This window comes from Leishmania major, chromosome 29 (assembly GCF_000002725.2).
Source record: "Leishmania major strain Friedlin complete genome, chromosome 29".
Taxonomy (NCBI): Eukaryota; Euglenozoa; class Kinetoplastea; order Trypanosomatida; family Trypanosomatidae; genus Leishmania; species Leishmania major.
This window is the reverse complement of record NC_007270.2, coordinates 326,658-352,998: the sequence shown is the minus strand read 5'-3', so window position 1 is coordinate 352,998 and position 26,341 is coordinate 326,658. Positions and strand designations below refer to the sequence as shown.

At 53.5% G+C, this 26,341-nt stretch overlaps 8 protein-coding genes across 8 annotated transcripts; 4 read left to right on the top strand and 4 right to left on the bottom strand.

Moving 5' to 3' along the window:
- Nucleotides 1–1,575: 1,575 nt before the first annotated feature.
- Nucleotides 1,576–3,081, bottom strand: LMJF_29_0920 (conserved hypothetical protein; the record flags this gene model as incomplete). Its single annotated transcript, XM_003722123.1, has 1 exon — nucleotides 1,576–3,081. The coding sequence occupies one exon, from the start codon at nucleotides 3,079–3,081 to the stop codon at nucleotides 1,576–1,578; it is 1,506 nt and encodes a 501-aa protein (XP_003722171.1).
- A 581-nt stretch (nucleotides 3,082–3,662) lies between these two features.
- LMJF_29_0910 (putative signal peptide peptidase) lies at nucleotides 3,663–4,592 on the bottom strand (the record flags this gene model as incomplete). Its single annotated transcript, XM_003722122.1, has 1 exon — nucleotides 3,663–4,592. The coding sequence occupies one exon, from the start codon at nucleotides 4,590–4,592 to the stop codon at nucleotides 3,663–3,665; it is 930 nt and encodes a 309-aa protein (XP_003722170.1).
- A 513-nt stretch (nucleotides 4,593–5,105) lies between these two features.
- Nucleotides 5,106–5,753, bottom strand: LMJF_29_0900 (conserved hypothetical protein; the record flags this gene model as incomplete). Its single annotated transcript, XM_003722121.1, has 1 exon — nucleotides 5,106–5,753. The coding sequence occupies one exon, from the start codon at nucleotides 5,751–5,753 to the stop codon at nucleotides 5,106–5,108; it is 648 nt and encodes a 215-aa protein (XP_003722169.1).
- Nucleotides 5,754–6,816: 1,063 nt separating this feature from the next.
- On the bottom strand, nucleotides 6,817–8,175 carry LMJF_29_0890 (conserved hypothetical protein; the record flags this gene model as incomplete). The annotated part of the gene is made up of 1 exon (XM_003722120.1): nucleotides 6,817–8,175. The coding sequence occupies one exon, from the start codon at nucleotides 8,173–8,175 to the stop codon at nucleotides 6,817–6,819; it is 1,359 nt and encodes a 452-aa protein (XP_003722168.1).
- A 6,133-nt stretch (nucleotides 8,176–14,308) lies between these two features.
- Nucleotides 14,309–15,358, top strand: LMJF_29_0885 (conserved hypothetical protein; the record flags this gene model as incomplete). The annotated part of the gene is made up of 1 exon (XM_003722119.1): nucleotides 14,309–15,358. The coding sequence occupies one exon, from the start codon at nucleotides 14,309–14,311 to the stop codon at nucleotides 15,356–15,358; it is 1,050 nt and encodes a 349-aa protein (XP_003722167.1).
- Nucleotides 15,359–15,786: 428 nt separating this feature from the next.
- LMJF_29_0880 (putative ADP ribosylation factor 3) lies at nucleotides 15,787–16,326 on the top strand (the record flags this gene model as incomplete). Its single annotated transcript, XM_003722118.1, has 1 exon — nucleotides 15,787–16,326. One exon carries the CDS (start codon nucleotides 15,787–15,789, stop codon nucleotides 16,324–16,326), a length of 540 nt encoding a protein of 179 aa, XP_003722166.1.
- Nucleotides 16,327–16,919: 593 nt separating this feature from the next.
- LMJF_29_0870 (conserved hypothetical protein) lies at nucleotides 16,920–18,395 on the top strand (the record flags this gene model as incomplete). Its single annotated transcript, XM_003722117.1, has 1 exon — nucleotides 16,920–18,395. One exon carries the CDS (start codon nucleotides 16,920–16,922, stop codon nucleotides 18,393–18,395), a length of 1,476 nt encoding a protein of 491 aa, XP_003722165.1.
- A 6,238-nt stretch (nucleotides 18,396–24,633) lies between these two features.
- Nucleotides 24,634–25,140, top strand: LMJF_29_0868 (conserved hypothetical protein; the record flags this gene model as incomplete). Its single annotated transcript, XM_003722116.1, has 1 exon — nucleotides 24,634–25,140. One exon carries the CDS (start codon nucleotides 24,634–24,636, stop codon nucleotides 25,138–25,140), a length of 507 nt encoding a protein of 168 aa, XP_003722164.1.
- Between the last annotated feature and the right edge of the window lie 1,201 nt (nucleotides 25,141–26,341).

The window sequence follows — 26,341 nt, the reverse complement described above, 5'->3', positions numbered from 1 at the left end:
ATCGTCCCTCTCTCTGTCGTTCTCCCTTCCACCTCGATCAAAGCGACAGAGGAAGGGGCAAGATAGCTTTACAGCTGTTCATGGGAACGCAGAAAGGGAGAGCAACAGCAAAGACGAAGGATGAGGTGGTAAGACACGCGCACTTGAGAGCAGAAGCGAGGCGCTGCACTCGATTTCTGCTCTTTTTTCCTTGCTATGTTCTGAGGCTCACCCAGCACAAAGCAACCCAAAACGCTGTGTTTATAGCAAAAGTGAGGAAAGGGGTTTAGGAGGGGGGTTGAGGGGATGAAGAGCTCCATAGACTTCGCCCAACACGTCAAAGAAGGCGCCAGAAAAGAAGATAAGGCTGTAGAGAGTAGTCGCAAGCCGAAGTCCTCATTCCTCATCATCTATTCCTCGAAAAAGAGTGCGAAAGAAGACGTCTCATGACGGTCGCGACGTGTACGCAACGGGCAGCGTAGTGAAGCCAGGGCACAACGCAAGCAAAAATTAAGACGGCAGGTCAAGGAGTGGTGGCATCACATATGCATCCACCACACGTCGTGCCGAGGTACTTCACCGTCAGCACGGCTTCCGAGCGCGTCTCCGTTTCGGCACCGCTGCTCAAGTCCGCTCCGACTCAGTCGACAACCGTCGCGAAGGGGGGTGGATGAGCACAAAGAGAGCCAAAAAGGGGGGCCACACATCTGGCGACAATGGCAACGCAACAGCAGCAAGCGCAACGCTCTCATTCCGCCAAGCTTCGGCTTGAAGAGGGGAAGAGGTAGAACAAGAGGGAAGATGCTGCGGTGCGCAAAGCGCTTTGTTCTTTTGGACGCGCGACGAGGAGCAAGGCATGCTTGTAGGGACTGCAAACGTGGAACCTCCTCACCGCTGTCGCATTCACGAAACAGCACGGCTGTGCAACCGGCATCGATAGTTCGCAGCGCTCATTTGCGACAGCTGAGAGTCACCCTGTTCTCGCCCGACACGCTGTCTGTGACTCCCAGAACCGCAGACGTCGCATACACAAAAACACAATTGAGTGGCGCCACGGTGCGCGCAGGCACGTGCTAGGATTCTTCCCTCTCCCTCCCAGAAAAAACGGAAAGGTGTGTTGGACGGAGTGTATACATGACGCTCTCGTAAGTATGCACAGACACAAGCACACATCAACACAGCAATCACATCAATGTCATCCACAATCATAGACAGCAAAGGAACAGAAAGGAGGAAAGGGGGAAGCAAGGCATGGGTGACGCAAAAGAAGCAATAGCGAAAAAAGAAGGGCGAGAAAGAGAAACACCGCAAAGGAACAAAGTCTTTTGAATTCCCAGTCTTCGGCCTTTCCCCGTTTATCTTACTGCGGTTGAGAGAAGTGGAGAAGGGGCTCTATGAAAAGAGCACACGAAAGAGCACACCGATATGTTATCACATGAGATTAAGTGGGTCGAGCTGGTGTGATGCGGTAGCCATTTGGTATAGGAGCTAAAAGACAACAAAGCGAAGAGAAGCAGCAGATGGTGCTGTTGTTCGTTCTTGCTCCTTTGCTCAATATAGGTGATTCCTCCAAGGATAGTGCGTACATGTGTGTAATCACCTCTTGCCAGGCGGTGCCGCCTCTATGGACTTCTCTTCCGTGGATGTACTCTTTGGTTTTTCCTCTGCTGCCTTCGGCGCGGGCGGCGGCCTCACCGCCTTTCGGCAACGTGCGCCGATACCCAAAAGAGCCTTCTCAGTGATGGGCTTTGAGCCGGCGCCGTAGTCGAACGCGTCAAACACTGTCGACACAACGTGGCTAGAGTTGTGCGTCTCTTGGCCGATGCACTCGATGACATCCGAGACCACCACGCTCTCCTCGGGAAGCTTCTTTTTGCTCAACTTTTCGAACATCCTCTTCACGTTTTCTTCCGTCAGGTAGGCCCCGACGGCTTCCTGCAGACCCTCGAAACCAATGTCAGAGTCGCTCTTCTCAGCAGAAGAGGTGATCTTTTCAATCTTCTCCACAAGCTTGTCTGCACTGTTTGGCTCGTCGCTAATGGAAGACATCGTGTCGACAGTCTCACATAACGTTTCGAGACTCGCACGAACCGTCTCTGGCAGATTCTGGATACCTAAAAGCTGCCGCCGCTGCTCGACTGGCAAGTTGTTCATGGACTTACGAATGCTATATCGAGTCGGCTTGATCCACCAGAGCGTGTTGTATGGGACACTGTCATCCTGCGCCAGAGAGTTCCACCACTCCAGCTGTACTCGGAGCGTCTCAGTTCCCTCTGTCCACCGCATGCCGCGTGTTTGGTTGGCCTTGACAAGCTCGTCGTTGTTCATGCCGTCAAGCCCCTCCAGGCGGATGAGCCGGTCATCCTCGCGAGCCTCGTGGTACCGGCGGATGATTGAGCGCCGCATAATAGGAGACAACACGCGTGTGGGGAGGAGGGAGTGATACCATTTGTAGACCCCGACAGTCCGACCGAGACCAACTACGATGTTGTCCGGGACTTTGAAGACACTAAACGGTCCATCATGGCCAAAGTACGGCGCCACCAGACGGATGTCTTTGGGGGCGATTGAGTCACCCATAACGGCACGTCGGATCACCTCCTGCTGCTCCTTGTCAAATGTGGTCAACGCTGTGGCAGACAGGTAGTCCATCGCGCGCTGACGAGCACGCAGTGTCTTCATCGCGTCACCGTACAGGCGGTTGCGCCCCTGGGACTCCGACTCGAAGGTCGACGGAATAAGCCCAGGAAACATCTTTAATGCGACCGGCAAAAGAAGCTCGGCAAAAGGAACCACAATGAAGAAGCTAAACGGCACCAGCCGTAATAGATCCTTGGTTGAGCTCTCCAAGAGAAGTCGCTCGCGTCTCGTGAGAGCGACACCTTTCTTCAGCTGGCGCGAGTACTTCCAGGCCAAGCGTGTGTTGATGAAGAAAAGTCGAAACCCATGATACACGTGGCGCAGGCCCTCGTAGGCGATACCCATGTAATACTTCACCTTTGGTGGCCTCTTCGCGACTCGCTGGGTGGACGCGCTAGACACCTTCGCTGTCGACTTCGCCACCTGCGCATTGGCGCGGCGCACAAGGGTATTCCGCAGCATTTCCCCGCCACCCGTTATCCAGCAGAAGTCTTGCTGATGAAAAAAGTCCAAGCAAGTGGGGCAGCAGTGGTACAGAATCGCGATGGGTGTGAATACGATGTGTAAAAAAAAAAGAGAAGTATGTGACTATGATCAGAATTTTGAGAGTGTAATGCGTTTTTCCTTTGTGCGTATGTTATCTAGCTGTCACAATCAAAGCAGCACCATTGAGCGAGGGCAAGAGTCGACATATAATGGAAAGGGCCTCTTAATCAAGATGGTGTGAGGAAAAGGCAGAAGCAGCGAGTCGTGCTCGGCAGTTCAGCTACCTTATGCGGGGCACTGAAACAGGTGCTCGTTCCAGGGCTACGCCGCGTGTGTTCGTAGTTGTCTGTATCTGATACTCGTGCACTCGCCAAACCGTGGAAATATTCCAGCCTCTCAGTGCCATTGCCGAGAGGCTTTTAGTTTGGTATCAACACAATTTCGCTCCTTTTGTTCAGTTAGTTGCGCCCATGTGCGAAAAAAAAAAACGGATGGAGGAATAGGCGCCACGCACGCGGAGGTGACCCATCGCGCGTCGACATTCTGTCTCCTCATCCCTACGCCTCCTTCTTCTCCTTCGACTCCGCCGTCTTGCTCTCCGCCGCCGAATCCTCCTTTGCAAATCCGAAAAGGTCCAAAGCAGCCTCGCAGACAAACGTGGAGAGGGATACCTCCTGTTCTGCATGCGGGTCACCCGGCGCTGACTCCTCTGAAGAGATTGTGAAGACACTAAGAATATCAAAGCTCCATGCCGCCTTGACATCCCCGTTGTACACAGCGACAGCAGAGAATGTGACGAGAAGCCATGGTACAATGAAGAGGAGCGCTGGCTGGCCATGTTGGAAAATCAGCATAACAGCCATAGTGTTCACAAGACTCAGGGTGTACGCGACCATCGACGTGACAAAGTACAGACTTCCCCTCTTCACATAGTCCTTCGAGAACACCAGTGTTTGGCATATAAAAAGGCCAGGCACAATGATGTCACCGAGTCCAAGGAGGCTTTTCTTGGAGCAGTCGCCAAAGATCGTCTGAGGAAACACGAGTTTTATTGGTCCATCGATGCTGGTCGCCACGATCAGCATGACGTCCGACCCAAATACCCAGAAGATGTCGTAGAAGAAGAGGCCAATCAGCAGAATGAAAGAGGTCGTGAACCCATTCACAGGAAGCCTTTCAAGAGCTGTGACGGCGATAGAAAAGGCCAGTATGTTGCTTGCGATCCAGTTCTGAGCAAAAAAGCTGGCGCACCCGGTTCCTACGCAGATCAGTCCGGTGACAATATTGGGCTTGATATACCCTTTCACGAACATGTGAAGAGCGAAGACGCTAATCAAGCTAAGATAGAAGGAAATCAGGATGTTGAAGTATTCCTTCGGAATAAAGCGCAAGGAAACGTACACCGAGAACAGAATGACAGAGCCATTCAAAGGAATTGACAGCGCCTCGTCTGTTTGGAGTGCAATGTCAGATTTCCCTTTCATCATCACCTTCCTGCACCGAAGCGCCCCTACCGCCACTGCGGTGATTGCGCACGTGACCAAAAAAGTGAGAGCAATGCAAATCTGCGACATTGCACCTCACAAAAAAAAATGAAGGACTGAGTGCACGGAATGCAGAGCACTGCATAAAGAAGGCTGAGAGAATCTCAGGGAAACAAACGCAAGCAAGTGCCAAGAAAAAAAGGGAAAGAAGTGAATGTAATGTGAAGTGAAACTACGGATGTGTCACTTGTGCGCCTTGCCACACCGGCAGGCTCATTTTCGAGGGCCGACAAACGTGCAATCGCTCCAGCCCTGACCACTTTTGAGGCAGCATGCACAGCTCCTGCGGCTGCAATGCTGCTGGTATGAAAACGAGGGAGCAACCCACTGCCCTCTGCTATTTAGCTGCCGTTTTTTTTTTTGCCGCCTAGCTACTCGGTTAAGTTTTGTCTTCGATCCATAGTAGTGTTCGGTATGACTGCTTCACAGCCCATCCTGGCATGGCAATAGAAAGTCTCATTTGTTCCGCTTTCTCTTTGGCGGTGGCAGCTCGCGCCCGTACTTCTCTCTGTGCTCCTTTTCCAGTGCCAAACGTCTTAGAGAACCTCGGTGACGCTTCGACTTGAGATGTACCACCATCTGACCGCGACCGTAGACCAGAATCTTGCATATTTTGCACTCCTCTTGTGAAACTGGCTCGCGAGAAGCCAGCTGTTGCTTTAATGGAAACAGCGATTCTGCGAGAGGCTGCTCCGGGAATGTCCCTAAAAAAGTATCCAAAGTCCTTTGAACAGAAGACAAAGCGTCCACGCCCTCCTGTGCCCATAGCTGCACAAAGTGAGTCGGTGCCTCTTTCAAGGACGAAGAGTGCAAAAGTGGAAGAAGGCGGTTTTGAATCCATCGCTCCTGCTGTCGGGCGTACCGGCGAGTATTCGACTTGATTTGCGCGACAGCGTTCTCACAATCACTGCTCGTGATCAGTGACGGATTATCGCTACTAAAGAACTGGGAAAACTCTTTGCATCCAATCGCCTCGGAGAGGCTATTACGCGGGAGCTTCCCACCGTTTTTCAGCCAAAATGCTTTGACCTCGCCCAACATCCCGCGCTGAAACATCAAGTCAACGCGCCTGTTCAGAAAGCTGTCCAAAACCTCACGCTCCATTCGGACCCACACAATAAAGAGCGCGTTGCTATCAAATCGCAGGTTTGATGCCTGGGAATCGAAGATGGCTGATGGTGTTTGTCTCGTGGCATCATAGATCTCAAGTAGCCGCTTGATTCGACGGCGATCATTGGGGTGATATCGCAGCGCTACCTCCGCATCAACCGCGTTCAGGCGTTCCCACAAGCCGTCCTCTGCGTCTGAATCAGGATAAGGACACAGAGCGTGTTGTTCACGATCGTGTACTAGTGAGTCAGCAAAGAGTAGAGCTTGAGCGTAGTAGCAGGTCCCACCACAGATGATTACAGCTGCATCTGCGTGGCGCTGGAAGAAACCATTTATGAAGGACGTCACTATGCGTTCGTACGAGTGAACGTTGAAAGAGGCATTGCCTGACAACTGTATCTGCGCTTCGTGGCAGAACTCGCGTTGTTCCACGGAGCCACCGTTGTCGTCACAGATAACAGACCCGTCGCTGCCGAGGAACCCTAAGCAAACGTGGGTCACTCCGCCAAGATCCGTCGCTGACGGTTTGTTAGTCAAAATTGGAAGATCAGTGTAGCATTGATAAACATCACAGTTGATAATGACAACATCTTTGTAGTTGTGAAGTCGCCTCAATTCTTGAGCAAGGTAAATCGCCACCCTCGACTTTCCACTCCCAGTAGACCCAATAACGAAAAAAACAGGCTTGTCGACTGTCCGCATCGCAAAATCAGGGCCGACAAGGAGAAAACATAGAAAATGGGTGGAAACAGATGCTAGTAGGAAAAAAAGACGAAAGACATCGATTGAGAGTTACGGTGATGACAAGAAAAGAAGTGCATTCAAATATCAGGGTCTAAGTGCTCTGCCCTCCTCTCGTCACGCATGTTCCCGCTGATGAATCCCCCTTTCGAAACGCAAGCGAGAGAGGTGCTTTTCCTCCCACTCAGCGCACATTCAGTAGCTGTCGCACAATATGTCAATGCCCTACTAACTTTTCCCTCATAAGTTTTCTTAGTATGATGCCTCACTGCGAACTCTGCTGTTAAGATCAATCAATGCAAAAAAAAAAAGCAATTCAATGCTCGCGTTGTTGCTCATCCAGTTGGCTAGTGACACCGCATGTCGACTTTGCTGTGGCGTCGCCCTGTTTTCCATCACCAGACTCGTTCGAGGGGCTCCCTGCTTCGCGCTGGGGATGCCCTTCGGCTACTTCATGCACCTGCTCTTCTGCATCTGCTTCCGTCTCGATTCCATTTTCCTTGAACGGATCACCACAAGGGTAATTCCAGCGGGCGCAGAACGGGATTCTTACAATGTCCGTCAGATTGTACAACAAGATGCCGACGGCAATAATGACATACGAAACAAAAAAAAGTTTAGTGGGATATACCTTGAAAATGGTGACATTCCAGATAATGCCGTAGATGTTAGCAGTCAGCAAGGATATATTGGCGAAAGCCGCGCTCGAAATGATGAACATGATCGGCATGGCGGTGTAAACCAGCAACATTGTGACACCGAACACCATCTGAAACAGCCAGTCTTGTCCTGTCCAGGAGCTGCGATGGGGCTTGAACGTTTTCCACTCCACTGCAAAGAATTGCATCGTTGAGAAAAGCAAGGCAAACGACGACATCATTGCCAGGTTCTCGACAACTGGAATGAAAACAGGGACTTTAGGGTGATCCTCTGACGCGTATATCTCCCCTTCCTCTAGGTATATGCTAGAGGGCTCCTGAATGTCGGTCGAGGGTAATGCCGGTGTGGCTTCATCCTTTGCTTCACCATTCCTGTTTCCACTGCAGCAATTGAAGATGAAGGCTGGTTTTGATGGCTTCACGAACCATTCCGTCAACACATTGCTTGTCGCATACAACGAGCTTGAAATCAAGCACAAGATGTCCCCGAGAACTTCCTGACTCCCGCGCTCGCTGCGAGAAAGTCCATCAGCGTCAAGCGCGATTAGAAGCACCAGTCCACCGATCGCGATCACCCCACCTACAACATGAGTAAGGGCAAATTTCATTCGTAACACAAAAAAACTCAGAACCATAACGCATGGAACGGTAAAACAGCTGAGCAGCTGAACGGAAATCATGTTCGTGTACTGATAGGCAAGTACCACGACGTAGTTGGCCTCGAGGTCAATTACAGCCAAGATGGCATACTTCCACCAACGATTGAAAAACCGAAAGTTTGAAAACCTTTGAGCGCGGTACTTATATAGTATAAAGAGAAAAGCTGGAAGATAGAACGCAAAAATGAATGCGTACGCTGTGACAGACTGAAGCACAGGATAACTTGCGTTGCTGTTAACGAGCTTCGTGGTAGAGACGCCGGTGAGGGAGTTGAGGAATGCAAGAGCCTGACCTAGCACTACTCGCTTGAGCATCTCTCTTACCGCCCCGAACCCGCAGCTCGCGAGGGATGCCATTTTCTGTTTCAGAATGTGCAGTGAGGGTTAACTGAACTCGAATTCTCAGCTACTGTTGCCGCCTCAGTTGAAAGGATAGGAGTCGAAAAGAAAAATGTGATGATTGAGAAAGAGGTCACAAGCTACATCAGAGGTCAGAGTTAATCCTATCAGCACACAATGCGTAACAAACTGTCGCTGTAGGCCTCCATACTGCCGGATGCGGAAGCTGTCGACATTGCTTGCTTGTTGCCCGTTTTTCCATACTGGTGTGGGCACATTCCTCAGCTCTAAACCATAGAAAGTACGTCGTAAACGATAATTGAAACCGTACATCACAGATTCACATAAGCACCGTGCCTCAAAGCTGTTACTCGGCCCGATCACACCCCGCTCCCGCAAAGGTTCCATAGTATGTCAGATGACAGGGCGAAACACACCAAGCGACGCCCTAAGTGATTGAGGCCGCCATACTCCACCAAAACTTCTCTCTACTACCTCCCCGCTTAGCACGTTCCTGAAACCACCCTCTTACAGCTCGAGTAACTCTTCCACACCCCTTCCTTCCACATCACAAATCGCCTCCCAGCATCCGTCTGATCGCCGGTTGTCACTCGCCCAGCAACTACACCATTCACTTTTGCCAGCTGCTTTTGCATCACGCTTCGCACCCCGTTCAGAACATCTCGTGCCCTGGAAAAGAATAACAGTAAAAAAAAAATCAAACTTACGGAGGCCTTCCTAAATACCGTCGTTCTGGATGCTTCGTAGAACAAAAAAGCCCCCGATATTCAGCACAGACCTGAGGATAACCCATGATCAGCTACACACAACACAGCCACTGCCCGAAGTGCAACAAAAAACTGCGCCAAAAAAACTTTCATTTCGATACATATACATGTACATGCGCACAAAAATCCTCAACAACTCCTCACCAGATCGCTGGCATCCGCACAGCAACACCAGGCCTAACTCCACCACGACAACGCGCCTCCGGACACCCACCCTACGACTCTTCACAACCACATTCACACGGTGGAGCCCATTTCGAAAACATCTCCGAACCCATTCAATTTCATACAACGTGAGCTCGACAACACTCGACCCGGCACATCACAGGCCCCCATCGCGCGGTGCAAAGCAGTCGTACACACACGCTCTACAGCAATGCGCCGACTCCGTCACCCGCACACGGCCCATGCCTCAAAGCACTACTGGCCTGCGAAGCGGAGGCCGCCTCACAGCGGCTCACATGGCGCCGGTCCCCACCTGGTGCGCCCCTCGGGGTAGCCCAGGCGCCCCCCACCAGCAGGCAGTGTGAGGGCCGGGGAGGGGGGATACGCTCGAGTCGCGGCGACACCATGCCCACCAGACGGATGGCGCAAGTGCGCTCACTGCTGCAGGCCGCTCCGGCGCAACGCCATCCACGACCTGGCCGCCGACATCAGCAGCGACACATCGCCCTCTCCACCCCTACGTCACAGGTGCTTGGCCCTGTCGCCACCAGAGGTTGTTCGGCATTGGCAGGGGACAGGGGGTGATTGCCTTCCCCCCACAGAGTCGGCACTGGACCCTGGACACCACGCTTCGGTGCTCCCCCCCTTGCCATCCTCCTGATTATCTGGAAAGGAGAAAATCTGAAAACAAAAAAAAGACCATAGGCTGCTTCTTTTTTCGTCTACCAGATGTGGTTGCAATACTGTGTCTCCCACACATTTTCAATGCCGCAGCTGCGAGCTCTGAGATTCTGGATACAAAAAAAATCCCACAACTTTCTAGCCCCCAACCCTTCAAACAGCTTGCGGAAAACAGAACTTTTGCTCCTGAGCAGCATCCATTTACCAATCAACTCATTCTAAAAACCAGAAAACGTATCCGGAACTAAACCAATCAGCACTAATCTATACATTTACAGCTTCACCCCGCTAAAATCCTAAGCAACAAAACACGCCCCGTAGTCATACACAACCGCCGTCCTTCTGCCTCTCCTGTGCCGCGGCTAAAGCCCGGTCGTCTAGGACACGACGTCTGTCCTCGGCGCGGGCCACGCGTCCACCCGGCTCTTCCTGTCCTGCCCCGCCCCTTGCCGGGACACCCGCTGCGCGATCGGCGCCGCACGAACCTGGCCGCGCCGCATGCCCTGATCCAAGCGGGTCGCATCCAGGGTACTGTTCGAGAGCGAAAGCAACCACGTCCGCCGTGCGGTCGGCAGGGGGCGGCCCAGGCGCATGTGCCGGGCACGCCCGGGGGGAGGAGGGGGGGAAGGAGCCAGCCAGCCCCAGGCCAGAGACCCCCGAGGACCCGCACCCCCCGCCCGCCCGCCACCCCAAGCCGCGGCATCCCACAACGTGGCGCGGAGGACCCCCCGCACCCGAGGCCGGAGCACCCGGCGGCGCGGCCCGGGGTGTCCTCGTCATGCCCCCGGCGTCTGCGCTGCATCGGCCCACCCGGCCGGACGTAGAGGACGCCGCCCGCTTCGCACACACGCCCTTTGGGGTTGACGGGCGCAAAGACGTTCGCGCCTTTTCCGCCCAGCCCTCCTCCGCCCCCCACCCCCGCACACTTGGCTGGGGCGCAATGCCCCACGCCAGCCGCGCACGACAGCGCCCGCACCCCGGCGTTTTCAGGGCATGTTTCCGGGCGACGTCGTTGTCGGGGGGTGGCCCTCAGCACCTTCCATGTCCGTCGACACCACCGGAGGCTAGGGCGTGTCTGGATGGCCTGTCTCTGCACGCGCCGCCACAGCCGGGACCCCGCTACGCGTCTGCGGCGGCAAGGGCCTTTTGCCCTCTCCCCTAGATCCGCCTGCCTTTCCCAGGCGTGGGTGTGCTGAGGTGGGAGGGCCGCGCGCAAGCATCTGCCCGAGCACGAAAAAGTCACGGCGCGTCGCCCTGAAAGGAGCACGGGGGGCCAGCAGCGGCAGATGCCCGACGGGGGGAGCCCGTTCAGCGCGACCGCTGCCGACGAAAGATGCTGTGTGCGTGCGAAGCTCCAAAAGGGCCGGCGCTTGCACGCCCGCACGACGGCTGCCGAACCGCTGTGGCAACGCCGCGGCCCGGTGTATACACCTCCCGCGCCCGGGGGCCCCATTCGTGCGAGCACACCGCCCCCAGCTTCGCAAGCCGAACAGTAGCTACTTCGACGGCTTTTGAAACGTGTCGGCCAACGCCGCGCATTGGCTGGAAGCCCACTCCCAGAAGGCAGGGGTGCCGATCCCCTTGCAAGTGCGGGCGTGCGGCGGGGGTTGCGGCTGGTGTTGGTGTCGGGCGCCAAAGGGTGTGCGCCCCGTTTGGGGGGTGGGGGGCGCGCCGTCCAGCACCGCGCCTTCCAGAGGGTGGCCCGCGGTGTGGCCCGCATGACCCCTTGTCTGATGAGGGTGCGGGGTGTGTGGCGTCACCGGCAAACGAAGGCGCGGCGCGGGCCGGGTGTCGTGTTGGGCCCCGGGTTCCGCGGGCCCACGGCGGTGGTGAAGGGGGTCGTCGGGCTGGTCGGCCTGGGGCCCCGCATCGCAGCCTGGCCGTCTCGGATTTCCTCTGGCGGAGGCGAGCACAGGCACGACGGCCGTCTGGGAAATTCAGGATCCAGCGGGGACGGCGCACGCCTACATTGAGCTTCCCCAGCGCCGTGACGGCAACGCCCTGACCTGCCGAGCCGAACGCGCGGGTGTGGCCCGCAGGCGCCGCACCCGCCTCAGAGTGTGGCTGCTGCTGGGCCGCCCCGCGGGGGAGCGAGTCTAAGGGGTCCACAGTGGAGCGGCGAGGGCGGAAACCAGACGGCTGTGCTCGGAGCCTGTCTCGTACATGCTCGCGCAGTCGTCGCGAGACCATTCTTCCGGGGCGGCTTGCGCAGATCGCTGGCCAGCACCACGGGGCGGCGGGGCGCGGGTCCACCATCGGGCGTGCGAAACTTCAGGGGGACGAAAGGCGCCCCCCCCTTCCACGCAGCAGGGGCGCGGGGAGAGGCTTCCTGATGTTGGCTCGACTTCTGCTGAAACACCGTGCGCAATACGCTGCTCTGCCCGTGCGCGCTCAGATGGCGGACGCCCTCTCTCGCCGCCGGTGTGTAGTGCGCGGGGGCCATGGATGCGCGCCCATATTCAAGGATCGCTGGGGGTGAGGGCATTGCAAGACGGCGTCCATCCTTCAAGGCCTGCTTTTTGCTGAGCATGTCCGAGGGAGGGCGATACTTCGGCGACGCGCAGGGTGCTTTCCCAAGAGCTGCCTTCAATCGCGTCAGCTTTGGCGTCTGGAAGTTTGATTGTTTGCGGGACGAGATAGTGTTTTCTTGGTACTTTGCTTTTCTTAATGTAACACAGGTGTTTATGTCTAGTTGTATGGTGATTGAGCTGTTTGTTGCGATCACGTGCCTGTGCTGTTGTGTTGGCAGTAGTTTTCGAACGTTTTGTTTCTCGCTACGATGTGTGCGATGTTGATTGTTGAATGTGCTGCTGGGAAGAGGTTCTCGAGGGTCTGCGGTGGTGTGTTTGTTAGCGTGTGAAGGATAGAACGGTGCTTGGGGGGGGGGGCTACGAGTAACGTATGCGACCGCTGGTTCGGGTGTGTGGGGACTTTTTCTAGGAAATCAGATGGGGCGTTTCTTTTGAGGGTAAAGATGGGATAGGTTCAACCTCGGGAGGGGGGGGTGAGCTTTGGTGGGTAGAGCTTTTTTGCTGGATGTGCAGCGACGGTGTTGTTGTGGTTTTACTTGGGCCACAAGAACCGCTACTGATTTTGCTATTGGTAGGCTATGTGGCGGGAAGATTTTTAGCGCTGCGAGCGTAAAAACATCAGCAACACTCTGAGGTGGATGGTTGAACTCAATTCGCGGTTTGTGCTGCACGATGTTCAGGAACGAAAGCACGCGTGCGGTAGAGGAATGCGTTTAACTGCATCAGGGAAGGGAAGGGAAGACTGCGTAGATTACCGGAACGTTTTTGAGAGGGAGAACGCGTGCAGCTTAATGTTGTGGTTGATGTGGTGCAGCCGACTACTTCCTTGTGACTTCTCACCATGTGTTGATGACTCGGCACAGTCCATGGTGCCGAGGGCGTGTGTCTGAGCGGTTGAGCGCGACATATTTATTGACAAAGCAGAGCAATCAGTTTCATGTGATCTCCAAATCTTGCAGTTTGCATCCGCTTTGGCTTCATTCATGCCCGCAGCTTTCGTTAAGGGCTGCAATAGAGTTACGGGGATTTTCATTGCTTGGAGACTTTGCTAATGGAAGTATGCAGCGGTTATGGGTTGTCAAAGCAACGTGAACGTTAGTGAGGCGTAGAAGGCTATTAAAGCAGCATGTCCTTGCACTGCGCCGCACCACATCAACCTGGGTATCTCTGATGTTTCGAATGTCGATTCTACAGCGTTAGCTGTCAAACAAGCGCCCTGCTGGTATCGATGCCTTTTGCGAACAGCGCTCGATTTGCGTACCCTTACTATTTCACCCTCCAGTTTCATACGAGAGCTGGGGTTTTCATGTTTATCAACCACAGCGGCACGCATGCAGTGTGCAATGCGTTTGCTCCACTCGTAAAAAATGGAGGACGGATTGTGAATGCTTCTTGTAGGGCTGCTGGGAGTCATAGCGGATGGTAATCTGAAGTGACGGTGCGCATCCAGTGCTTCTTGCATTGGGCTCCGTTGCCTGGTATCAAAAGTTCACCTACATGCGAAATCTGGCGATCTTCAGGCACTTGAATGGCCGCACTCTGCGTATGAGGCTATCAAGCTGACCCTCAGAAGGGAAATGGCGGTCCTTGGTAGGCCGCATTCGGTGATTTGTGTTTGGGCTTACTGTCCGATGTGATGTCGTATAGACATGTTCGAAAAACACGGGCGACAAGAGTGCACAAGAGGGTGCCGATCATCCTCTGTTTCTTGCGTGGTCCCCTGCATGCCTCGATACTTTGCACAAGGTGCCTTCACTTCCGATCGGAGTGCGGCTGAGCATTTTTTCTATTACCACTCGCCTATTCGAACAGAAAATAAAGCGTTGCATCGCCTCTGACGAAAAGAAAGCATTTACGAAGGCGGAACAAGCTGTACACTTTGACAAGGGTTACGGAATATGCTTGGCTTTCGTGGAGTCGTTTGTAGCATTTTTGTTGCTTATAATTCCAGTCTTCCTCCTTTTTTCCCGCAGATACCAAGGGCAGATGAGGTTGTCCCTTGTAGAGCACACATGCTCTCGATGTGGAAAGAAGCTGCGGGAAGCTGCAATTAAAAAATCCGTGCACTGCATAAAGTGTAACAGATGGTATCACAGAGCGTGTTTTATGGCCGATACGGGCGTTGTCATCGAGAAAAAAGCGCCAACGACCGATAGATGTGTTTGCTGTCTTGCAGGGACGATAGACATGAAATCAAAGAAGTATAGTCATCACATGAACAAGTATGCGAGAAGCTTTATTAAAGACGGGTTTTGTGTAGTTCCACTTGCTGAGACAAAGACAGAGTTGGAGCAGATCACCCAGGACCTCTCCGCATGGAATGCTGATCTTCTCCGCTACTTCAAGGCGTTGCTCAAGACATACGAGTGCCAGGCAGAGATGAGGGGTGCTGTTCCGTCACTTGAGAGTGGGTACTCGAACTTTCGTCAGCGATGTCCGGGGAGGTTTGAAATTATTGCAGACTTCATCACCTCTAAAGTAGTTCCCCTGGTCGCCAACGCACAAACGGTTCAGCAAACACTCGATGCACTCCTTTGCAACGCACATCTACAGACTGGGAAGAAGGTGATGTCATCCGGCTGTTTTCTATCGCTGATGGGCAGTGAAACGCAAAACGTGCACACTGATGGGCCCGCGCTTAGCAACGTTGTGAACCTCTTCCCCTATGCCATTAACGTATTCGTACCCTTGATCAGTGTCGACAGCCGCAACGGCACTGAGTTTTTTCCTGGGTCTCACGTTGTTGGAGATCGAAGACAACGTAAGTCAGTCTCTCCACCTGTCGCTCTCGGCAGCGTATTGCTATTCGACTATCGAGTTGTTCATCGTGGGCTACGCAATGCAAAATCGGAACCTCGCCCTTGCTACTATGTTACGTTTTCAAGAAGCTGGTACCAAGATACGTACAACTTCAGTGAGAGGCGCTACAAGAAACGGCTGGACGTGGATCCCACTCTATTGGAGAGCAGAGAGGAGCGCATGGCGAAAAAGAGCCGTTCTGACGACGGGGGAAGCAGCGCTTCGCAATTTCGTTGAGCACGACGCATCACTATTACAAGAAAGAAGCGCATACGCATAGATACCTCTGAGTTGTTTTGCAGATTAGCAAGCGACTTATCTTTTTGATCTTTCGTTGCATTGCGCAAAAAAAAAGGCTGGTTTTATGCGCGCTCCAAGGCTCAAATCAGCTTCTGTTCCAAGCTATTGACAGCAATGGGTCTAAGCAGGGTTCAGAAGTGCCTTTTCGGTGCACCAGTGTGGTGCCAAGTACTGGGAGGGGCTGACCGCTTGACTGAAGAGTTGTACCATGTGCTTGAATTCTGCTAGTCACTATGATGGTGCATTTAAAGATCAGAGGTTCCCTCTATTGGCTTCCCTTTGCCTTTTTTCTCTTATCTTCCTCTTTCAAACGCGTTCGACCAACACTCAAGATTCCACTATACTTTTTTACTGGACTTTACCAAATGGGCCTTCTCACACTCCTTCGCAAGCTCAAAAAGAGCGAAACAGAGCCGCGCATGTTGATTCTGGGTCTCGATAATGCTGGCAAGACCTCAATTCTCCGCAAGCTTTCCGACGAAGACCCTACCACTACCCAGGCGACTCAGGGATTCAATATAAAATCCATAAACTGTGAGGGCTTTAAGCTGAACATGTGGGATATTGGTGGTCAAAAGGCGATCCGCACGTACTGGCCAAACTACTACGATGAAGTAGACTGCCTGATTTACGTCGTCGATGCTGCCGATCGGCGTCGCCTCGAGGAGACGGCGACAGAGCTCGACACGCTTCTGCAGGAAGAGAAGCTCCGGGAGGCTCCTGTGCTTATTTTCTCCAACAAGTGTGACCTCGCTACGGCACTGTCCCCGGAAAGTGTAAGCACAGCACTCAATCTGCACAGCTTGCGCGATCGCACGTGGTCTATCCAGAAGTGCAGCGCGAAAACAGGCGAGGGCCTGCATGAAGGACTCGAGTGGGCGGTGAAGAGTCTTAAGCCCAAGTGAACAGTTAATGGCACACCTTTTTCTACTTTCGGTTTTCTGTTTGGCAGACGCGAATCAGCGCTTCTGCGACAAATTTTGGGGAGAAAAAAAGAGTATTAGGAGTTGTCCAAAACGAAGAATACGATAGAAATAGTGTTTTTTCGTTCTCATATACCTGCGCTATTTTTGCTCATGTACAAGGGCCATTACAACAGCCGCCAGCCACCCAAACAACAAACAAAAGCAGCTGATATTGTGTTTGAAGAGTGGGTTACGTGCACGCGTGAAATGCATCTCCTCGAAGGGAAATTCGGGTACTGCTATCTACTGCAAGGCAAAGTGAGCGCAGCTCGCTGCGATTACTCATAGGATTGCTTGCGCGTCGCGAACCGGAATACCGTATTTGCCTTCTCTTTCCCCTTTCTGCTCGGTAGCTACAGTTTCAAAAACCTCGCAACTCAGGTCCTTTACCCCGCGTTTACTACCTCTTCCACGTTACATGCTTTGTATGTATTGCAAAGATTCAATTGTTGACTCGCGTGCAACGGGCAAGTAGGAAACACATATACGTACTCATTTAAGGCCATCCACCTACTTTGACAATAGAAGTCGAAATGTTCTGCGCCGTAAAGCACCTGCGAGCGCCACTCGCGACTTTGAAACCGGTGCTTGCCGACTCGGTCGCAACCCAGAATGTGATCCGTCGGATGGTTGGTGTAACAACACCTCGTAAGGTGAACGCGAGCGCGCTCAACAGCATTGCGGAGAAGACGAAGGGCGAGGGCCTAGCAGGGACAACTGCAGTAGTGGCGCGCGCGCACCTCTACCTGCTGTCACGGAATCCCACGGACGCCATTGCAGAAATCGACGCTGTCCTGCCGAAGGTGCAAGATGAGGCGCTGAAGCGCTTTGCGATTGGCATCCGCCTACGCTCGCACAACGAACTGCTGGACATGAAGGAGGCGGCACTAGGGGTTTCAGGCGGCGCTACAGAGGCGGAGGTGTCGGACCTACGCTCCAAGTTGCAGAGGGATTACAAGGAGCTGGTTGCAAGCTCTCCCGGGTGCTGGCTAGTGGAGCTGGCTGCCGCGGAGTACAGCCTTTACACCGGCGCGAGAGAGGAGGCTTACAACCACTTTACCTCAATCGAAAAGAAAATCCAGGAGTACATCAAAGCCCCTATTCACGTGTCGGAGCTGGTAGCTACCACTGACAACACGAACGAGTTCTCCCTGGTTGGTTTTCAGGTGCGACGTGCTCGCCCTGGGGTGAAGCTGGAGGGTGTCAGCGCTGCGGTGGCTGAGGGGATGGTGAACGTGATGGCAGATCCTGCTGCCGCGAAGGCTCTTCAACAGGCAAAAAAGGCCTTTGGCGGGCAGGTGACGGATGAGGAGGCGCTAGAGCTGGCGGTCACACTGCAGGAAGCAAACGTGGGCCACCACTTCCACGATTTTTTTCCCACAACCCCAGACTACTACGATAAATGGACGTCCGAGGCTGCACAATCTGCGCAGCAGCTGATCCAGGAAGCATTGACACCTCACAATGCGGGTCTCAAGGCGGAGGCCATAGACCGGATTCGTGCTTCCGTGCCCAACAAGGCTTTTTACGACTCGGAGGAGAAGCTGCATGCGCTGCTGAAGTCGGCACCGAAGGATAAGAGTATCATTACTTCCATCCGCGAGACGTTTGGGCCCGGCCCAAGTACGCCGATCAGCTCGTCGGATCAGGCGGTTGCCGACGCCGTGGAATCCGTGCACCTGGCGGTTGTCTCGTCGGACACGGCTGGAGCGGCGGACTATGCAAAGCGCGGGAAGGAAATTGCTAAGGCTCTAGCGAAGCAGTTGCTCTACCGCACACAGGTTCAGAAGAGTGTTGCACTGGCAGAGATGAACCGCCTGCAGGAGGCCGTGGAGGCTGTCACTCCAGTGATCAATGCGAACGAGTACATTTACATGTGGCGCGCACTCTTAGCTCGCAGCCGTGCCTACAAGGGACTCGGGCTCATCACCAACGCCGACAAGGACCTGAAGGAGCTGAACCGCCTCAAGCAGAGCCTCACGGAGCGCACTCCATATGAGAAGAAGTAGACGAAGGCATGCGTGAGTGCCGAGCACGTGCTACTGCACGCAAGATTTAGTACCGTTAGCGTGTTTCCGTTTTCCTAAAAAAGTCAAACGAACATATCTCTTGTCTTGACTTTGGTGTGTTCGATGTCCCGTTCATGTGTTCTTTTTTTTGTCTTTTTTTGCTTTCGCGTAGGAATACCACGTTTCTGAAGAGAAGGAAGAGGGGCGGGGGGACACCTAAGCGTTGTGCCCAGGGTCCAGTGCCGACTCTGTGAGAGGAAGGCAATCACCCCCTGTCCCCTGCCAATGCCGAACAACCTCTGGTGGCGACAGGGCCAAGCACCTGTGACGTAGGGGTGGAGAGGGCGATGTGTCGCTGCTGATGTCGGCGGCCAGGTCGTGGATGGCGTTGCGCCGGAGCGGCCTGCAGCAGTGAGCGCACTTGCGCCATCCGTCTGGTGGGCATGGTGTCGCCGCGACTCGAGCGTATCCCCCCTCCCCGGCCCTCACACTGCCTGCTGGTGGGGGGCGCCTGGGCTACCCCGAGGGGCACACCAGGTGGGGACCGGCGCCATGTGAGCCGCTGTGAGGCGGCCTCCGCTTCGCAGGCCAGTAGTGCTTTGAGGCATGGGCCGTGTGCGGGTGACGGAGTCGGCGCATTGCTGTAGAGCGTGTGTGTACGACTGCTTTGCACCGCGCGATGGGGGCCTGTGGCGTGCCGGGTCGAGTGTTGTCGAGCTCACGTTGTGCGGCAGAGAACGGATGCACTGAAAGAAAGGCATACCGCGTGTCAGGAAAGCGGTGCTGACTTACGTTTTCTTATCAGTAGCATATCTTTTTCTCGAAGAGCGAGGAAATTGCATTGTCACCTTCACAGAGTTTCTTTGGCTTGGCTGACAGCATGAAGGCACTTTTCCTTTTCTTCACGTGCTTTGCCAGCCCTCAGTGAAGAGCTGGTGTCGGGCCCTCTGCCTCCACGAAGAAAAAGATTCTTTCCGCTGTTTGGCACAACTAGCAGCTGGCTGTGAACGTTTTGATGAGTTTCACAGAAGAAAGTATCGACATGCTGCGCACGAAAATAGTATGGGAGGTACATGTGCTTCACCCGCCAAGCGCTGACTGTAGAGGAGGCATTGCAGCAAAGCCCGTGGAAGTGCAAAGGGAGCAAAGGTATGGTCCCTTGCGGGCAGCGCCGTCGAGTATCAAACGCCCTCTATGATGACTTCCTCGTGAGGTTGCTGGGGCTTACTGAGTCGTCTTTCTCAATGCATCAGTGCGGTGCCTCATGGACGCCGCTGGAGTTGTCGAAAGCGAGGATGAGACCGAACCCATTTCTTCGTCACCCAGCAGTGAGTTTCTTGCGGCTCGGTTCGCTCAAACCTCCTGCTGCCCTCCTTTCTCTTCGTTGTTGTGCACTGTCATTCACCACTAAGCAGCCGACCTGAGAGCGTGCCACGCTCACTCTCCTCCCTCTTCCAGGATCTCTTGCGCGTCGTTTGTCAGGCACCAGCTTGCACTCGTTCCCGAGCCGGCTGTTGCCACGTTCATGATCCTAATCCTCATCGATGTGCTGATAGTCGCGCCGCCCATCATCTAAAGTGCGCACCATTACTCCTGCACAAAGTCTACCATCGTCAAGGATGTCCCAGTCGATTTCGAGATGGGCGGTGAGGCTGATTGTTTATCTGCCTTGTCATAGGACATATTCGCATGCCTCTCTGTTGCTATGGCGGTGATCGCATCCGTTGTGGCGTTCTGTGTTCCAGCGCTGTTCGATTTCATGACCATTGCAACATCCATTGCTCTCCTGTAAGCTTTGCAGTGGCACAGCGTCCGAATATCAAACGGTGTTGAGGTGCGCCTCCCGTGAAATATGTTTTACGGTGGCGTTCTCACCTTCACCGCCACTGCCGTTGCACTGATCATCCGTGGAATATTTTTTTCTCTTCTGATCGGCCCCCGATGACGAGGATGGGCACCTCAGTGCGTTGTGTCCAGGGTCCAGTGCCGACTCTGTGAGAGGAAGGCAATCACCCCCTGTCCCCTGCCAATGCCGAACAACCTCTGGTGGCGACAGGGCCAAGCACCTGTGACGTAGGGGTGGAGAGGGCGATGTGTCGCTGCTGATGTCGGCGGCCAGGTCGTGGATGGCGTTGCGCCGGAGCGGCCTGCAGCAGTGAGCGCACTTGCGCCATCCGTCTGGTGGGCATGGTGTCGCCGCGACTCGAGCGTATCCCCCCTCCCCGGCCCTCACACTGCCTGCTGGTGGGGGGCGCCTGGGCTACCCCGAGGGGCGCACCAGGTGGGGACCGGCGCCATGTGAGCCGCTGTGAGGCGGCCTCCGCTTCGCAGGCCGGTAGTGCTTTGAGGCATGGGCCGTGTGCGGGTGACGGAGTCGGCGCATTGCTGTAGAGCGTGTGTGTACGACTGCTTTGCACCGCGCGATGGGGGCCTGTGATGTGCCGGGTCGAGTGTTGTCGAGCTCACGTTGTGCGGCAGAGGGTTAACGATGAGCAAAAGCAGCCTCTGAATAGGTGTTGACTGCCATGACAACAACAGAGTGGGGAATGTCCCCCCTTTTGGTCGTCGTCTCGGTTGCGTAATTTCGTCCGCACCTACGCATCCACACACATACAAACAGGGCGCTTTCGAATCGCATGAATACCACTTAGCCGAATGAAATCACTGCCTGGTGTTTCTCTGCTATCTAGTCCCATGTGGGAGACTATCGTTTTTCCCTAGCCTTTCCGCTTGTTTACCGATGCGCTAAGCGCGCATGCGGTGGGGTACTATCCTTGCTTGAAAGAAAAAAAAAACAGAACGAGATCGGGTGTACGGAATACACACACGCCACTCTCGTCTTTAGCCCGCAACCATGTACTGTGACGAACCGAACTAGAATGCGTGGCCCTTGCGGATTGCGCCGTTCTTGCCATCTAGGGAAATAGAGATTGAGCACACTGTCCTTTTCGCCCTTCTCTGGTTTGATCTTTCTCTCTTCACCACTGGACGACTGTGTGCAGTGATTAGAAAAAAGCAGCAGGAGCGAAAGGAGCACGGGAGAAGGTGGTGGCTGAATCGTGTTCGCGCTCTCCTTGTTTCCCCGTCACACACTCGACCTCACAGCCGACCCTTGAGATGTAATCATATTCACCAAGCATAGTCGCATATTCCCTAGTCTAAACAGTAGCTATAATCGGACGTGTAGTTGTGCCGACGCGTGTGATTTGTGCTTCTTCGTCGATTTCGCCCCCACGCTGTGCACGCCATTTGCGTTATTGAGAAAGCAAGTCATTGAGGTGTGGGACGTTAGCATGTTCACCCAGCTTCTGCAGTTTGCTGGGTTAGGTCAAAGATGGCCCACTTTTACACGTGAGGAGGTGGCAAGGCACAACACGAGCGAGTCTTTGTGGATCATCGTAGGTAACTCTGTGCTTGACATCACGCCTCTCATCGGGAAGCATCCCGGTGGCAATGGTGCGTTGTTGAAGCGAGGTGGTGGCGTGAGGGACTGCGCAGAGGACTTGATGTTTCACGGAAGGGCTACACGCCGCGACGCGCAGAAGTACAAGATTGGAGAGTTGTCACCGAACGATATTCAGAAAGCTGCCTCAAGTCCTTCCACCGCTCCCCCGCAGGCTGTGCCGCCACTGCAGACTTCGCATGAGACTGTCACAAAGCTAGTTGTTCCTACCAGCCCTCACGAAAGGCACACATACGGCGGCGACTCAGAGCAATGGGACGACGGCGTCAAGGATAATCTGTTGTCATCGAGCGATACAGATATTGTTGTTGCATCGAATGTGAATAAGGCTCAACCGGCTCCAGTAACTTGACGTTTTTTTTATTTTCTCCTCTTCACTCTGCTTATCTTAGCAAAAAGGCGCATAAATCGATGTTTTAGCGAGACTTGCTTCTACTAGAGATGCTCTCTTTGTGTTCTTGTGTTTGGTGGCCTAGATCAAGGGAGAGCGGGCGCAGGAAGCCTACTGATTTTTTTGTTGTCTTCTTCCCGTTTCTCTCTCTTATAAAGGTCAACGGCCATTGCTGACATTACAACTTATGTGTGTTAAAGTAATGTGGCTGATTTCGTGTTTGTTTTTGTACATTCATCAGCGCAACTTCTTTTGCGGTACCTCTTCTTCTTCGGTGTCGGAAACAAAAAGCGATGCGAACAAATGAAGAGGCGCGTAAGTGTGCCATACGAGGCAGACGATGTGCTAACCGGCGCGTTCCAAAGCAACAGCGAGAGTTTAGTGGTCATCACACCCAAGGAAACGCCTCTCCGGTAGATCGCTGTTGTGAATCCCGTCCTAACGGCAACGCACAAGAGGCAACGGCAGCAAAAGACAAGAGAGGAAGAAAAACAACCAAAGAATGAAGAAGATAGTCGGGTATACACACACACACACACACACACACACACGTGCACACGCACAGCCTTTCTTTCGACGAAGGAAAAAACGTTTTCTTTTTCATATTGTTTACATCTGCTATTACGGCAGGAAGAAGGGATGTAATCAACATTTCCCTTTCTACGCCTCGCTTCCTTCCCTCGAAAAGCAGCGCGTGTGCGTGTGTGTGTGTGTGTGTGTCTGTGCACATTGGTATAATGCTCTTCTATCGATGTCCTTCTTTCTCCTCTTAATGCCTGCTCACTTTTCTGCGGGTTGATTGTATTCTGTTTTTTTTTCCTTTCCCCCTTTTTTAACCTTCTCTGGTCTCTCTGTTTCGGCGAAAGATTGTTGTGACTAAAGTCATTGGTTCTGCTTTGCTTCCTGTTTTAGTTTTCGCATTCAAAGGTTCAGGAAGTAACGTTCTTTTCAAATAGGCCATGCACATGGAATACTCTGCGGTAAAGCTAGGAGTACCACAGGAGGTCGTTCCCCGGCTTTTTTCTCTCGTGACTCCCACGGCGAAGTGGTGAATTCGGATTTCCTCTTGAACTGGCTAGATGACGTAGGTTGTGACCTGCTCGATTCCACGCAGCTCATCTCCCTTTCCGGTGATGCGGGAGAAAAATGTAGAAACGGAACACGTATGTTTCGAGGGACTTCTTTGTATCAGCTAACTGCCCATTTGAGACAGTAGGCGCAGCGCAGCCTTCGCAGCAGCGTTCTTGCTGTCTCTCCGTTTTTCCCACTTTTTGCTCCTGTTTACGTCTCCATTTTTTTTTCGTCGTACAGCGCTGACTCGATTGCCCTCTTCCACCCTGTTTTCTCTTTTCGCCACAGTACTGCTTTAAGCATCGATCTTTTCTCTCCCCCTTTTCGTTTTAAATAGGTGTTTTTTCTCAATTCTTAGTTGTTTCGTTCATACAGGCTTTTCTAAGCGTATGTTCAGCTTCAGTGATCGCCTTTCGAGCATCAGCGCCACCAACAAAGAAAGGAACCCATGCAGCCCCCTTCCACTTCCAAGCACAATGCCAAGCAAGATCAATTCCATCACGAGACTTGGCGATGAATGCCTGATAGGGGGTAGTTACTTGCGCACCCCCAAGAAGACACACAGCCGTCGCGCTCAAGTGTCAACGCAAAGGTGCTTGGGGTAAATACCCTTCCCCCTCAGAATGAGGCGTATTCGCTCTACTACCGTCCCTCTGTACTCCATTCCCTTCCCCTTCCCTCGCTTTGCATTTTATCTTGCGTCTGTGTCGCTTCTTACGTATGCGCAGCACAGAGAAGTAGCGGTGCCCCCGCATCTAAACGTGTCCGATAATTCACATCCTTCTTCTCTTTCCTTAGTTTTTGTAAAGCAGCACTCTTTCGAGCGCTGTCCCCGCAGCTCACACCGAGGGAGTGGGTGAGGCTCAGTGAAACAAGTAAACACACCCGGGTCGTGCTCATATTTCCCCTTTCCTGCTCATAGAAAGTTGCGGCAAAGCTAAAAAAGGGCGGAAAAAGACGCCCTTTTCCGGTTTCTCTTCGTTCGTCTTTTTTCCCTTTCAGATCTCTCGCTGGGGGATTTGTGCAGGAGTTGCCGTTGCGAGAAAGAGCTCATCCGCTCTTCTCGTGTAGTTTGCGGTTTCCATTGTTTACTCGTCCCCTCTTTCTCGTTTTTTTTTCGTGCTGCTTTTCCCCCTTTGTATCACACACACGCACAGCGCATACTCAAACGATTCTAGTGTGGGGGACAGGATTGCTGCTCTAACAGAGATCTGAAGCAGCTCCTCCCTCTTCTTCAGCACGATACTTTCGTAAAACGTACCTTTACACACACACACACACAGGGGGCCCTACGCAATTCTCTCACATTGAATATGCTTAACGATTTGCTATTTCTTAGTGGGTTCAAGAAGCGCTGGCCTATTCTCAGCGAGGAGGAGATCCGCATGCACAACACGCGGCGATCTTTGTGGATTGTCTCTGGGAACTCAGTGTACGATGTTACAGGGGTGCTAGGGTCGCATCCAGGCGGTGAGGCGGCTATCCTGCGGCGTGGCGGCGGGTCGAAAAACTGTGAAGCCGACTACACGTTTCACAGCCGCTACGCACGCCGGGAGTGGGACAATTGCAAAGTAGGGGAGATCACGCCTGAGGTTGCTCTGAGACTGTTCCCACCACGTACCGGGACGCACGAGGAGAATACCCGATCTGTCGCAGCATGTACTGCAGGATCGCCACCCGTGGGTATCTCGCGAGCTCACATGAACAGCGGCGAGGAGAGCCATACGCGCACGGTCGACACGTACGCTAGCACCACAGCGACGCCGGATCAGCAGTATCGCCGCACCGATTTCTCACCATGCCCACAGCGGGTACGCTGAGCATCTTTGATTGCGGTGTTTATGCACCACTGTCTGCACGAGCTCAGCCGCGGCGCGACGTTTTGCAGAGCCGAGGCGTAACGCGTCACTCTCACATTCCTTCTACTAGCGCCTTCTGTTGCTACTACTTTTATGTGACATAGAGGGATGGGAACGGTGAGCAAGCACGCTAGTGGACACATTTCGCAGTACATGTCCACCAGTACTTGTTCAGCTGTCGAGGTGCACGAATACCTTTCCTGTATGTATGTGTGTGCGCGCGCGATCGTGGACATCATTCAACTCACTTGTGAATGTCTCAAGGAAAAAAAACAAATACAATTCAACAGTGCTCTTCTTTTCATTTCTTTCTTGGTAGCTGTTCTGCGATGGGGCAGGGGGAGAGAGAGAGCGTGTAAGGCTGGCGCAGAGAACAAGCGAGGTTTGCGGGTCCGCACGTGCTTGGCAATGTGATATGAGCCTCTTTTCACTGCTCTCTGGTTGTTCGGAACGCACCGTTTGTTCTCTCCTGCATCTCTCTCTGAGTCACCCACCTTCGTACTTTGTTTCTTCGACTTCATCGCTTCTTTTTTTTTTTCTACCCACATATGTATATGCGCGTGTATCTACACACATGTGATCAACTTCTTCTGTTTATGCCTTGGTTCTCCGTTCACGACTTTCCACTCTCTGGCCCTCGCTGTGCCTACGCAGCAGTGTGGGTGTCTGTGACTGCCACATAGTGAAGGACCGCGGAGAAAAAACTGAAAGAACGGCGGCATCTCTCTCTTTTCATCAACCTCTTGTTTCCAATGGCAAGCAGAAGAAACAGAAAAAAAAGAACAAAAGCGACAGAGGCGTAACTTGACATGAGTCCTGCAACCTGACAACTAACCTCAACACACCTATGGTTCCTTTTTTTTTTTCGGGGTTCTCTTTCCCACTCTTTTTCAGCCTCTCCGATCGTTTTATCTTCAAACGCGTTTCTGTGTTCTTCGCTTTTTCGCCGCCGCCCCCCCCCTTTGTATGCGTGTGCGCGTGTACTTCTCCATCTTGCTTCTGTTCTTTTCCGACTATGCTCCAACTTTCCCATTCTTTTGTTCTTGTCGCTGTCCCGACCCCCTGAAGGCAGGGGTGGGGGTGGGGGAAGCTAAGCGTGGTGCCCAGGGTCCAGTGCCGACTCTGTGAGAGGAAGGCAATCACCCCCTGTCCCCTGCCAATG